The 16,053-nt window shown below is 28.8% G+C and overlaps 1 protein-coding gene across 1 annotated transcript; it reads left to right on the forward strand.

Moving 5' to 3' along the window:
• The first annotated feature begins 3,820 nt into the window (after positions 1-3,820).
• Positions 3,821-15,611, forward strand: LOC143197753 (solute carrier family 41 member 1). The gene is made up of 9 exons (XM_076406456.1): positions 3,821-3,952; positions 12,924-13,028; positions 13,151-13,312; positions 13,370-13,536; positions 13,598-13,777; positions 13,834-14,125; positions 14,180-14,330; positions 14,392-14,597; positions 14,770-15,611. The coding sequence occupies exons 3-9, from the start codon at positions 13,153-13,155 to the stop codon at positions 15,108-15,110; spliced, it is 1,497 nt and encodes a 498-aa protein (XP_076262571.1). The 5' UTR covers positions 3,821-3,952; positions 12,924-13,028; positions 13,151-13,152; the 3' UTR covers positions 15,111-15,611.
• The last annotated feature ends 442 nt before the right edge of the window (positions 15,612-16,053 follow it).

Genomic DNA, 16,053 nt, shown 5'->3' on the forward strand with positions numbered 1-16,053 from the left:
ACTGTATTATTTTTATCTAGATAAATAAGCAAATCAGATTTATCATATATATATCAGTAGGAGGATATTGTTTTTCTTATTGATTTTAATTATACTAACCTCCAGAGTTTTTTAGTAAGTGGACTTACTGGTATTTGATTTTTGTGGAGTGGGGGTGGTTCTGGAAAGTGTCCGGCCTTATCCTGCTTAATTACTGGCGTGTTTGTAATGATTATTTTTTTGTCGAATTTGATTTTCACTAGGAAGTTATTTTATTTAATGCTGTTTGCATGCATACAAGCAAAATTGTTATTGTAAATAATGTTAATTATATCTAAGTTACTGATATTTGGCAGCTAATAATTTAAGTTATGTTATAAAAAATACGTTTAACTTACGGTAATATTGATATATTTAATTTTATTTGAAAACTTTTTCTCTGTTGAAAAACTGTTGAGATAATTGTTATACGGTATTACGCATATAATAATCTTGCAAAACTAATATAGATTAATTGTTAATCTACTTTTTATATAAAATAAATACACTATTTCTAGATAAAATATAAATAATATATACATGTTTTTTATTGTTTTCTGATAGAAAAATATATAATTTCAAGCTTAATGATGTTTGTGTACTGACCTACATTTTCACCAATATTGAGAAAAGGCTTTCAAGTTTGCTAAAATCATTTTTGTTGCGTGATATAAAAACTAAATTGATTTAAGCTTACTGCAACATTATTAATTTTTTTAGGGCACTGTTCTATAAGTTTTGTATATTTTTCTGTTGTGATTTTACGTTTGACAATTGTGGAAAGGCTAGGGCTATTGACAATTTTCCTATATATTCATTTCGTCATTCTAAAAATACAAATATCGATTTTTAACTAAATGTAAATTCCAACAGCCAAATTCTGCAGTATATTTAAATTACAATGGGTTTCGTGTCGTTTCACGTTTAAGAAGAATGTTTCGTAATATAATGTTTTTCTTTTTTTTGTTCCTTTTTATATACACAGTAAATGGTTTGTGTTGATAGATTAATTGAATGTGACTAAGAAATAAAACGTATCAACACCTTAAAACTAAATAATATTATTTTACTTTCAAAATACAATCAATATACAAAACCCTGATCATCCTTTTTTTTATAAAACACTTTTCCAATTTAACAATGAGTTCGTAAAAAGTTTTACATCTCTTGCTGAAAAAAACTATTTCTTTATTTAATAATAACAAAAAAAAACTGAACATAGTTCTTATTCGTTTTTAAGTCAAACTTTAATATATTCGGTTTGGTTATGAACACCGTTCTACGAAACATATAAATCATACATAATAACATTTAAATATAATCGATAATATATTTGGAATATTAAATTCGATCTGTTACGAATAGATGGCGTAACAAACATCAAATTATTAGTTTCTTTTCCGGAAACCTTTGTATGTTAATGAATCCTTATCAACGATGATACTTCTAATAAAGTTCCCCTCTCGAGAGAATAAGATACTGCTTAAATAATTTCGTTGTCTATAATCTATCGACCAAATAGATCTTCTAAATAGAACAAGGTGATATCATTTCAAGAAAAATAATCATCTGATAGGAGTATTAAATGCAATATTTTATTGGTACTGATAATAACATTGTTTATATACATAATACATCGATGAAATGTATTCAAGGATAAATCAATATAGTAAAATCGACTTTATATTATTGATAATAATAATGAAACTGTCGATTTTTGTTGTTAGGAGATGATGAAACGATATTACCTTTTGCAACCAAAACTTTTTCGTTGCGCTATTGCTGACATTATTTATTTCTTAACGAAACCATTCAACAATGAAGTAAACAATACGTTTTTGATATTTGCCCCTTTTTAAAGAATAAATATAACTATTCCGCTTACTGTAATCCGATGATGTTGCCTAAAAATAATATTTCTGTACTAAAAAATATATACAATGAACTTACCAATCAGTCAGTGATTTTTTCTGATCTGGATTGTGCTGGAAATCGAAGAAATTTGCTAAAAATCATCACTTAATTAATTCGTGCATGATAGGAAGCCGGTTTTATTTTCAATAACGCTTAAAATGTCAGTTGTCAAGGCACCATGGTACCCAATATTATTAAGCAAGCATACCACCTAACATAGATGAAAAGGTTTTGAAACCATTTCAAAGATGAATGTCAAGGATTTGCGAAAAAACGAACTGGAGAAGATGCATCATATATCGAAAATGATTAAAATAACGTTAATAGGTTTAAATTATGAATTTTGAGGGATTTTTTTGAAGCTTCAAGGTTTTATCGTGAAAAAAAGTGTTTGGCAGATTTCAATTCCGCATCTAGTCAAACCGTAATATATTAATCGGAAAACGTGATAATCGAAGTGTGCAGTATCCGGTGGATATCGTGGATCTTCATTTACGTTGGTTGTATAACGTTTGAGTTTTTTTTAGTGGTTGTGGCAGTGGGTACAATGGTTTCATTCAGTGTCAGCTTCCATATCTTTATTTTCAAACTTTCTCCAACAGCACTTTTATCTGAATTAGAAGAGATGACTCGAATCTCCGAAATATAGAAATTTATTTTCATTATGTAATATAATCAATGTAGTCCCATTACTTTTGGAATTGATTACTAATAGTGTGCGAGAACCAATATTACATTTCTACCAACTGAATGTTACGGTTTTTTTTTTGGTCAAATTAAATCATTTCATTCAGAACTAAATAAATCATTTTTCTTTGGCCGAGCAGTTTGTTAAAATCGAACACGTTTTGGACTAAATCAATTTTTATTCGAGTTGAAATGTTTATTGTATATCTACCTCTAAATAATTGCATACAATCAAATTTAATCCGACTTCCTTGTTTTGTAAAATGTGATTTTGAGATTTGAAAATAACAAGTTTCCGTGTTTTATATGTGTTTTTTTGTTTTTCTTTGTCTGTGCAAACCACCATTAACTGTAAAATACTAGTGTTGAGACCCTTACAGTTCGGCTATTCATCGAGTCGTTGACAATTAGTATGTACAGGCAGTGTGCAGGTTTTGTGTTCAGTATTGTCAATTAATATTTCGGAAACTACAATGAATATGAAACCTATAGGTAAAAAATGTTATGGCGGTTTTTGTAAATCACATTGTAAATGTAAAGTACTGTTCAAGCAGATAGACAGGGGCGGAATAAACATATTTATATAATCGATTGTCAATCAATATAGTTCGGTTGATTTTTTTTATGAAACGATATTTTCTATTAGAAGCATGATTTTTTGTTATAAAAATGTAACACGTATGTTAAGTATCTTAGAGATATAGTCATTTTTATGAATACTTTGTGGTGTAATAAATTTAGATTATATTATTTAAAACATATATTACCCTTTTTAAATGTTTATTTTTACTCAGAGTCATCAAGAGTAATGTGCGATTTATATATTTCGATATATATATATATATATATATATATATATATATATATTTCGATTATATTATTTGAAACATATATTACGCTGTTTCAAAAGTTTATTTTTAGACAGAGTCATCAACATATAATGTTTATCAACTAACAATACGAATAAACGTCAGAAGCCATTACTATAATTATTCATAAAATAAAAGTACCGGGAAAGGCGCTGATACTGAAAAATAAATAGCCCACATATATATAACGTGTACGAATTGTGAATAGTATTGAATTGGCGATTCTTTTGAGATGCCAATATTATCGATCAACTGGGCTGGTACCATCCTGTATCTAATCAGACGGTTACAGTGTTCCCCAACAAGATAGGTTATAACGATTTACCTGAGATATTTAAAAGACAATTTTAGTTTAGCTTGTTGAAAGTGAAGTGTGGTGAGCCGGGGTAACCTATCAGTTTTAACGTGTTTTTGCGCGAGCTTCCACTTGTGACAAAACTGGACCATTTCTCGAGATTTCTTTTGTATGTATACAAATCCACCGTTATTATCTAATTAATTTTTTTCGAACGCTTTTTTGTTTATGACACAACCTCTGCTATTTATATGTGGCTTATTCCTGGATTATTATTCTCACCAGGGCCTAGATAAGCTACATTGAATATTTTTGTTTAATTATTATAATTTTTCGTACTATCCTGTTTTTTATTCACTTCAGCTTTATTGAGTTCAAAAGCCTCAACAGTCATAGTAATAACATAAATATAATATATATAAATAAACGGGTATTTAATCTTTTTACAATGACAAACATCGAGTAATGCAAACTTATACTTTGTTATAATACAATAAGAGCAAACGCAGTTAGGTTTCAACAATACTATTATCACTATATTTATCTGAAAGAAATGGAGACATATACTGGATAAAAATGAGACAGTTCTAGTAAAAAAATGCCGTCTAAATGTAAATTTGCTGCACATAAAAGCCATTCTTCTCGCTAACAAGAAAAAATAATGTTCAAAATCAGAAAATTTATTAAAACAGCGCTACTGCGTCTTGTGTCGATTGAAAACAATCCTCAAGATTTAGAATTAATATTTTTAAAATAATTTATCCCAAATATAATAACATTATAGATAGTTTATTAATATATGAAATATATGCATTAATACATTATGATATAATATAGAAACTATTAATATTTAAAAGGTGAATATCCAAGTTTATATATATATATATATATATATATATATATATATATATATATAGAATGGCGGATGAGCATTTCCTTCACCATTTTCTTCGAAATTTTATTATTTTATTTATTATCTGCTGGGGTGTAGTTTATTAGTAACAAGATTAATTTTTAGTCAAACCGTCAATTATATCGTGTACGTTTGTACTATATATGAGATAAAAATATTTAGAAAGTATATATAAATCATTTTGATTAATTTGATCATATAGAAATTTATTTATTTATTACATATTAATCTTAGATTTATGTTTGTGTTGTTATTATGTTTTCTCAAAAAAAATACACCCATCAATAAACCTATTATTTGGATTAAATTGCTTAAAAAGTATTATTGGTGGTTAACATCGAAAAAAAGTTAAATAGGAGTAGAGATACCATATCAACTACATACGATGAGACACAATAATCTTAAGAAAACCTTTTAAAATTTTGATGGAAAGTAACATTAGATTTCAATATGCATAGAATGAAACATTAATTTAACATTTTCAAATTTCAACGTTTAATTTTTGAATAAGCAGGTATTATCTAATAAGCAGGTATTAGGCTGAATATTATCCATAATGTACTATAACATTTACTACAATAGACATATTTTTGAGAATATTTTTTAGGCAAGAATAGCCCCTTAATCGACATAATCGCAATTAATAAACCTACCAAATAATACGTAGATATAAATGTTCTTTTTTTTTTGTTAAATCGCTATGTTAAAAATATCCCGTACCATCATACACTAAAAATAATTAATTCCAATTCATACGTTTAACACATTAATCTACATAATTTATATGATCTTTAAACAGTTGACATCGACATGTAATTGTATTGTTTAAAATATATGGTAGAATCAAACTTGGTATCGTAGGTCTTGACAGCTACTTTTGTAATCTACATAAATCAATTATTTGTTTAAGAACTAATCCCTTAAGTAACTGCAAAGAAAAAAACTAATCCAAATTGTAAATTTAAGCCTAAGTTATCACAATCTTAATACTGCTAGTCAAAGATAAAGTCAATATAACTGTTTTAGCTCGTGTTCTATTTTACAAACAAACGATAAGATATTCCTAAAAGCCGAAAAAGATCACAGGTAAAAATATGTTTGAACTACTGTCATAAACCATATATACCATATATAACCATATTACTGTTAACAATTTTAATATCTAAACAAAATACTTAACAAGTCAATTGAAAAGTCCCCAGCCTACCATAGTAAAACACATTTTTTTGGTAAAATTAGTTTTTTTTATTCAACATAATTCATTTCAAGGGTGATACACTGATTATTGCGACCCTCCAACTTTTCGATACCATTTTGTAGTACGATTTGTCCTTTGCTTCAAAATAGGCTTCAGTCTCGTCGATCACCTCTTCATTCGACGAAAATTTTTTCCCAGTGAGCATTCTTTTGAGATCTGAGAACAGGGCATGGTCGCTGGGGGCCAGATCTAGAGAATACGGTGGATGAGGAAGCAATTCGAAGCCCAATTCATGGATTTTTGACACGGTGCATTGTCTTGGTGAAGCAGCACTTTATTTTTCTTTAAATGCGGCCGTTTTCGTCCTTCAAACGGTCCAATAACGCTATGTAATAGTCGCTGTTGATGGTCCTTCCTTTTTCAAGGTAGTCAATGAAAATTATTCCATGCGCATCTCAATATACAGACGCCATAAACTTGCCAGCCGACTGTTGCGTTTTCCCGCGCTTTGGAGCAGGTTCATCGTGTGCAGTCCACTCGGATGACTGTCGATTGTACTTCGGAGTGTAATGATGGAGCCATGTTTCATCCATTGTCACATATCGACGCAAAAACACGGGTTTATTACGCTTGATCATCTTTAAACATTGCTCCGAATCACCAACTCGTCTTTGTTTTTGGTCAAAAGTAAGCTCGCGCGGCACCCACTTTGCACAGAGCTTTCTCATACCCAAATATTCGTGAATGATATGATGTACACGTTCAGTTGATATCTTTAGAGTGTCTGCTATTTCATTCAATTTCAATTTACGATCATTTAAAAATCATTTTGTAGATTTTTTAAATGTTTTCGTCGGTAACAACCTCTTTTGATCGTCCATTGCGTTCACCGTCTTCGGTGCTTATTTCACCACGTTTAAACTTACTATACTAATCCTTGATGGTTGTTTTTCCTGGGGCAGTGTCCGGAAACTGGGCATCAAGCCAAGTTTTTGTTTCAACTGTATTTTTTCTTTTCAAAAAGCAAAATTTTATCAACACGGGAAATTCCTTTTTGTCCATTTTTTTCACAATAACAAAAGCTGATTCACTCAAAATGCTATAATTCACAAACTAATGATCCGACAGCTGTCAAATTTACACACGCATCTTTTGAGGGTTAGGGCTAACTAAAAAACATATGGATTTAATTCTAGTAGCGCCATCTATGTGCCCTGTATATCAATTGACCTTTTACAAATTAATATATTGGAGTGCAGATAATCATAGTTCTGAGAAAGCCTTATTTTAAGCTAAACAACAATTTTCTATATTACGTAAAAAAGGTTTAATAAAGCAAATAATAGATAAATTGGACACGAACACTGAATATATTGATGTTATTTTAGTATTTCTTTGATTTTTATAGACATCAATAAAAATGATAGTAAAATACTGGATGATTTGTATTAGCATCCAAAGCCACTAATAGAGATATAGTAATGTTTTTACATAAAAATAATTTATATACTGATATTATTACTTTATATCTCGGCTTTTTGTCCAATCTTACTTATACATAAATATGTATGTAATATTCTGACTTATTTTGTCAGAAGTAACATGACAAAAATGTTTTACTTGCACCAAAAGTTGCCGGCTTGGCGGTGCAGTGATAAAGGCGACAGGATGGTCCACCTACTCTTGCGATAGTCGCAGCTTCAAATTCTGCTGGCGCATGGCCGTAAATTTATGTTTGTGATTGTTTAATATTTGTGATTGTCCTAGGCAAGAGTGTAAAATCCATCAAGGATAATAATCCCAGTCACGCCAGTAACCAAGCTGGGTAGGGCCGGATGTCTTCTGGGATGATTTCTAAGTTGGTCACTCGCCAGTCGATAGGCTTAATGCCGAAGACCATGGTTCGGAGCCCACGTTAAACTGTAGGTCTAGTCCAGATAAACCCCTAGTTGGTATAAGGAGGTTTCATGTAAAAAACGGTTATTTCTTGAGTATTCCACTAGAACGCTATCAATGCGTTATAAAAACGTATGAAGTATCAACTACAAGTTTTGATAAACATTAAAATCGCAATGTCACTTTTTAAACTTATTACGTTTGACTTTTATCAATACACAATTTTTATTAGATTAATTATTTAATTATATCTTAATAATATCTGATTAAAATGTAATGCAACTTGATGATAACATCAATTTAGTATGTAACGTATTTTCATCTTTAAAATATGTTGGTATCAAGAGCAAGAATTATTGAAATTTTAGTAGATATAGTTTTAGTAGTACATTTTAAAATAAAATACAACAAATAATATATGGTTCGTGAGATAAAAATAAAGCTCCAAATTATCTATTTTCGAACAGTTTAAACATATCATCTTTACCCTTGTAATTTAAAGATCAATGATGAAATATCAATATTGAAACACTTATTAAAACAAATAAATCGATAAGTTCCAAACCAACACTTGCTAGATGGAAAATAAGGAATTTACTTCTGTTTCGATGTAAACACTTTAAAGAACAAACAATCAACAACGATTTAAAAGGATCTTAGTTCCGTTTTAGTGACGTGAAAAAAAAAACACTAGGAAAGAAATTTTACTGTTGATACGGTTTTTGACAACGTCAAAATTATATAACATTGTTTAAATTTACTAATATTTATAGTTTTTGTTGGGAATTTTAATTCGTCTTGGTCTGTACGCATATTTCCGTTAATATTAATGAAAAAAATGTTACGCAGTTCTCCGTTTTTATTGATGTTTAATTTACTAATCCAAATAGTTTTTATGCACAGCCTCTTGGTTTATTAAAAAGAAAAATGTCGCAAACCAGAAACAAAAATGTTGTAATCATCTTTTCGTCTATTTATTCGCCACATTTAGTTTTCGCACGTAAAATTTGTAAAGTAAAAATGTTTTAGCTTAAAGTAGTTAATTTTATGGTTATTTTTATATTCAAATATAACGTTATTTCTGATAAAACAATCAAGGAATAGTAAAAAGGAGTCTATTTGTTTTATTTTCTCCATAACTACTATTATAATAGCTATTTTTATAGTAGTTTGTTCAAAGATTATATCTACCAGTTTTAGAATAACGATCTTATCTTTGGATCCAACATAGAACGTATACATTAATTTCAAAAATCAATTAAAATAATATATATTCAATGTTTTGTATTAATTAGTATTTAATGTATAGATTGATAATTAATTTTGGTTCGATCTAAATTAGAATTTAATAGAAATTCATGCACTACATTTTTTTTTAATTTTAATATACAAAGCAAGCGAGTATTTTAATAAATACCTATATAAATATCCGAACCACGGTCCTCAGCATTAAGCGCCTACCGACGGTGAGTGACTAACTTTAGAAATCATCCCAGAAGCCATCGGGTCTTACCCAGCCTGGTTAATGGCGTGAGTGGGATCATTTCTCTTGTCGGATTTTACACTCTTGCTTAGAACATTCACAAATTTTAAACAACCACAAACATAAATTTACGACCATGCCCCCCAGCAGGATTCGAACCCGCGCCTATCGCAACACTAGGAAGGACCGTTCCATCGCCTTTACCACTGCGCCACCAAGCCTACTTCTTGTTTCGATTTTTTTATTTTAATTATCATTTTAGAGATATTGATAATTGCCATTTCATAAAATGATTTGAGTGTTAAAGTGATTGATGTTTGACGTCATAAAAACATTTAACAATTTAAGCAATTAAAGCGGTTCAAGTCAAAGTATGCATTATCTACTTTAGTGAATAAATATCTTTAAATTTCATACATTCTTATTATTCACTGTATGATGAAGTTTACATACAAGAAATATCATTGGCTCTTATTTCTTTATAAATGAGGTAGAATCTGATTCTACAGAGTCTACTTTCCAAACAAATATTCTATTTTTCTTTTATTAAAAAAAGGCTTCCAACTTTATTTAGTTTAGTATAGCTTAGTTTAAGAAAGTTCACTATATATTTCTATCATTTCCGAGTTTTAACCCGAAGCTAGGCAACATATTAGTTATAAGGAATGATCCGTTACGGTAATATGTGATGCAGTTGTTTGCGTTAACTAAAAAAACGACATTCTGGGACACTATATAACAATTTCCTTGAAAACTAGAACGTCATCCAAAAATTATGCATAATTTAAACAAAAATTCATAATTTAACAGAAATATTTTTTAAAATGCTTGGATTTTTATAGTCGTATTATAACCTTTCCTTACGATGCACATCATACATATTTATTACAAAGACAGTAAGTAATAAAAACACATATACCTAACAACCTATTGTCTAAATGAAATTACCAACTTGTCTAATTACTGTGCCATGGTATAATTTGTATATATAAATTTATATCAGAGGTTTTACTGGTTATTATAGTTTATAATTGTTCCACAAATACGACATTAGCTCTACAAACTAATCAAGAGTGCTTGGAAAGTAAACTGTAATTTTAAATCATGCGTAATTGGTCATTATCTTCTTTTTGAAGTACATACTTTTCTTTTTATCACATATATATATATATATATATATATACTATATATATATATATATATATATATATATATATATATATATATATATTTAAATTGTAGTTTTGTAACAATTATAAGATATTAAGACAAGATAAGTAACAAAAAAATTGAAGGCTATACCAAGCAGTGCATATCAAAAATCTTTTGCAAATTAGAAAAACACTGCCTAGTATGAATTAGATATAATTATGATTGCCTTGGAAGGAATAATATCATTATTGATATAGAGTTCCTGGTAAAAATCGTCATATTTTTTAAAATAGATCATTAATATTACTCCGCTCCCTTTAACATTATTACAAGACAATACTTTTTTTTTATTAAAATTGATTTATTGTATTAGAGAAGGAGATGAACTAGTTATTCTTTGAATATTCACACCGTAAAACCGTCACGTTTTACTGATGAAAGTATATGACTTGCAAAAACAGTATGTTCAAATTAAACTGGTTTATTATGAGTAATTATTTTCGTATAAAGTAATTATATTTTTTTGCAAATTGTCAAAAGCATACATTGCAAAACCATAATTATTAAAAAATGAGATATTTTGATCTTTATTTTAACCATCAGAACGATAATGAATGATTTAATGATTGTTATATCAAACAAAAAAAACTTTTCAACGCAAATATACTTAAAATGCTATATCTACACACCGAAGTGATCAATTAAATATTCTATATATAGATTAATTGTTTATCTTTCAATAGAAACAATATAAATTAAAATTATTCTTAATATATCGATTAATTAAAGCTAATATCTCAAGTATACCGCTTCAAACACGTACTTCAGTTATGAATTAGCTTTGAAAAACTCTTTCACGAGTTCATTGGCACTGGAAGCTCTAAATTTCATCATACCGGAATAAGCAAACTTGTTTCAGCGAGACTTTACGTACAAAAATATTTTAATTAATCGATTCGTACTTCCATTAATAGGTGTCGCTTCAAGTTGATATTAAAGTTCACCTGAGGAGTTCAAAATAATTCTAATAATAAATATATTTTAATTGTGGTGGATTTTAATTAAATGATGATTTGTGTTCTATTTCTGGTGTGGTAATTCCGGGTAGTTTACTGTATGTTTTCCCCTCTTACAAGCACAGGGAAAGATTAAGAATCAATAAATAACAATAATGCCGCAGCATAAGATTTAAATACCTATTCAATTAGTTTTAAAAAGTAGTCACTTTCCATACAGGGTGTAAATGTTCGTCGCAGAATATATTACTATCAAAAATAATATTAAATAAAATACTAAACGTAATACGCAGAATTAAGCAAGACTAAATAAAATGACCCAATTTCCTATAATTAAAATAAGAAAATAGAATTTTAAAATGTAACAGTGATCCGCCTATATTCTCTTTCCACAAAAATGTCATATTTTTAGATAACGTGTATAAACAAAAATCATTTTATTGAATATGAGCATTCACTCAAAAACGTAAAATATTATTTTACAAATATTTAATTTCCCTTATCGATATTCTAGGTGAGTACCATCATGGTTTTAAACTGACATAACCTCAAAAAACCAGAGGTCAACAGAAAGTATATTAAAATCTTTTTAAATATATTTCATGTTATGTAAATATCATCACAATTATATTAATTTAATATTAACATAGTAATAAATATAATATGATTAATATAGTTTAATAAAATAATATAATAAAACGATATAATATTTTATTAATATATATATATATATATATATATATATATATATATATATATATATATATATATATAATTGTTATAGTCAATTGTTGGTAATTAAAATACATTTTCATTTCATTCAAGAAGAAAGGGAGAAAATCCCTATTTATATTTGTAACCAACCCTGTATAAACTAGAGTAATAAAACCATGAATGATTTTTGTTTCCTTTCTTCATATTGGACAGGTAAAATTTCTTTCAGTTAGCTTATAATACCAGTGTATAGCTAGTTCAGTTTCATTTCAATATTCAAGGCGATATGATACAGTGCGATTTTGAATTTGTCTTCTTGTCGTTTAAATAGTGACTTTTAATTGTGTTTAGTAGAGAATAACGTTATCATTTTTCTTTCGATTGAAAAGTAAATTTTGAATAAAACTAATGTGTGAAGTATTATTGAGGTAAGTGAAAATAAAACTCTGTAATTTTATGGGGCAAAACTTATGTTCAAGATGGTTTTAATCTAAATGATGGAAACTTTTCAGTAGTAATATTAACTATGCAATAATCATTACAAATATTACGTGAAATTAATAGTTGAATGAACTAACGAGTAGTTAAATAGCAAAATACTTAAAACATAAGATTTTTAATATTTTAAGTAATAAAATAGTTTTGTTATATTATCAAAACAATTTGTTTTGGTGAATATTTTAAGCCAAAATCCCGTAATTTAGTATTAAAATTAAATAATTAAAATAATTTATTTTCCGTTGATTTATCTTTAATATTCTCTTACAGCAAAAATATATGTGGATGCCCTCACCGCTTTCCAGATTCACAAGTATTTGAAGTGCCAGGACAAATAACTGCTGATATTTTAGGTGGTATTCAACCTACAAACAAGTAAGCTTTTTGAATAAACTTGTAGAAATCATATTAATCGTAACATACAACTAAATATTTATTTATTTTAATGTTATGTTAGGGATAAAAAAATTGATAACGTGATATTTAATATTTTACAGTAATGAATGAAAAGGATTATAAATCATATGCGTCTACTGAGACAGTTGATACAATTATTGAAACGGATAAAATAAAAACGGATCCAAATCAACTTAATGGCACAATTGTAAGCATATCACCTGATTTCAATTTTGCAAATGATCTTAATTCGAACAACCCAAGTAAGCAGAAAAAATCGTTTTGAAATGCGGAAGATCATAATATTAATGCAATTGTAGAATTTGACAAGCAAAAGTCTCTGGAATCGGTGTTATCCACGCCTAGTGAATGCGAAAGGATATTGAAAAAAGAAAAATGGTATTCAGTTGCAATTCAAATTTTCATTCCATTTATGATTGCTGGTATGGGAACAATTGGAGCTGGCATTGTGTTAGGGAAAGTTGAGGTACGCCCTAATTACATATAAAATACTGAATATACTGTAAAATACTGAAAACTACTTTTAGGACTATGAAGTATTCCAGCAAGTTCGAGCTTTATATGTTTTGGTACCAGCTCTATTAGGGTTAAAAGGTAATCTGGATATGTGTCTAGCATCCAGATTGTCAACACAAGCAAACTTAGGTAACATGAAAGGAAGAAAGGAGGTTATCAAAATGATTATAGGAAATATCGGTCTTGTGCAGGTAAGTTAAAACCCATATTATTTGTTTATCTTTTAACGTCATGAGCACTTTTTTAGATACAAGCAATTGTTGCATCTTGTGTAGTATCAATCTTTGCTATTTCTGCATCCGCAGTAATTAATCAGACCTTTGATTGGAATGACTCATACCTCCTGATGGCTTCTAGCACCTTAACAGCAACATTATCATGTTTCACTTTGGACTTTGTTTTAATAACAGTAATCTTTATTTCGCATAAAATCAAACTAAACCCCGATAATTTAGCAACACCTTTAGCTGCCAGTATTGGAGATGTAGTTTCATTGATGGTTCTTTCAGCATGGGCTAGATTATTGTACTCAATACACGGTATATTTTAAAAATACTTTTTATGTTGATTATTACACATTTTATCACTTATAGACACTCACAAATGGGTTATGTTCATAATCATTGGCATCTATTTACTGGGTGTTTTACCAGGATGGATCTTAATAGTCAGGAAGAATGAGTATACAAAGAAAGTTCTCTATAGAGGTTGGACTCCGGTTATAACAGCTCTTTTCATCAGTGGGTGAGTAGGACATATATTTGAAAAGTTTCCTATATCTAATGATATTTCTTTGATGTTTCAGAGCGGGTGGTTTAGTTCTAGATAAAGCGGTGAATCAATATCCTGGCTATGTCACATTTCAGCCAATCGTAAATGGAATTGGAGGAAATCTGGTATCTGTGCAATCTAGTAGAACGTCTACTATGTTACATAAAACATCTGTCAAGGGAGTTATTCCGCCACACACTAAGCAATGGGTTGCACCTTGGACTGCTCTTATTTTTGGAGGTAATTTATTTATTTCTTATTAATACAGCACAATTTCTACACTATGTTTAGTCCGTATTCAGCTCAATCGGCATGCTAGCAGGTGGTTTCTAGTGGCTCCACGTGAGGGGACGGACACCGCCGTCATCAATTGCAACAATTTAACTATCTAATATATAATTTATTGTTCCAGTGTTTCCTGCAAAAACTGCACGAATTCTCCTGGTTCTGTCTGTTCCCGGTCAAGTAGTATTTGTAATGATCGCTGATTTAATAGCAAATAATGGACAAGTTCGTGCCACGCCAGCTTTCGTACTATCCTATTTGACCGTCAGCTTCTTGCAACTGATGATTCTTCTCTACGTAGCACATTTGATGGTTCACACTATGTGGAAATACAAAATTGACCCAGATAATTCTGCTATACCATATTTGACGGCAATGGGTGATCTTCTAGGATCCACCTTACTGTTACTAGCATTTATGTTCCTTAGATCAATTAATCAAGAATACAATCCAATTACGAACAGCTAACATAAGTTAATGCCAATTATAAAGTTACCTATTAGTATTTAAGGCTGTGTATTCATATATAATCATGTACAAAATAGATATGGTAATAACTGAGCAACAATCGTTCTCATATTTTAGTTTTGGGAAAATATCGATTTTGTCGGGATAAATACTCATATTGAGATTTTATTAGATTGTTGATTATTTATTTTCTGTTGTAAACATATTGTACTAACAGACGTCGAGTGTCATTGGTACGAAATTAGGTCTGAATTTTATTCTTGTTAGTTTTAATTTAGTATGTGTTCAAATGATGATTGACTTGTTTGTTACTACAACTCTGATTTCAATTTACGCTGACACAATTTCAATGACTACGTGTTATTGTCAGTAAAGTATTAATACCGTATTACTTTAGATATTTTAAGTTATTTTAACGTATTATTGCTTTAAATTATTGTTTTGTTTAATGTTATCAGTACTATTTTATAGTTATTAAAAACAATAAATATCACGATAAAATACCTGTTTTATTTATATTGTTTGAATGTATAATTCACATATATAGAGTGTAAATATTAGCTAAACTATTAAATTTATAGAAAAACGTTTATAACAAGTGAGTACACCATTTATAAACAACAAAAATCATAATTCCTTAAACTTTTAACCAAATATTATTTAATGACTTTTAAAAAATGTATTTAGTAGCGTGATACTTCTAACATAGTAATTTTAGTTTAATTAAGTAAATTAAATAAAATAATGTCATTAAATTTAAGAAAAATAGATATGATTTTAAAATCTCATTCTACAAGCCAGTAAGTGACCGAATAACTAAAGACAACCAAGAACGACAGTTACAATGTAAATTAAACCTTTAGTTACAAATAGCATTAGTCACCACTATTAACAATTAAGAAATAGGTAACTGTGTTTTTATTTTCTAATGCAGCATAATAAT

The sequence above is a fragment of the Rhynchophorus ferrugineus genome, unplaced genomic scaffold (genome assembly GCF_030347505.1).
Source record: "Rhynchophorus ferrugineus isolate W39M unplaced genomic scaffold, kcgeb_rfMv2 rfM5, whole genome shotgun sequence".
NCBI lineage: Eukaryota > Metazoa > Arthropoda > Insecta > Coleoptera > Curculionidae > Rhynchophorus > Rhynchophorus ferrugineus.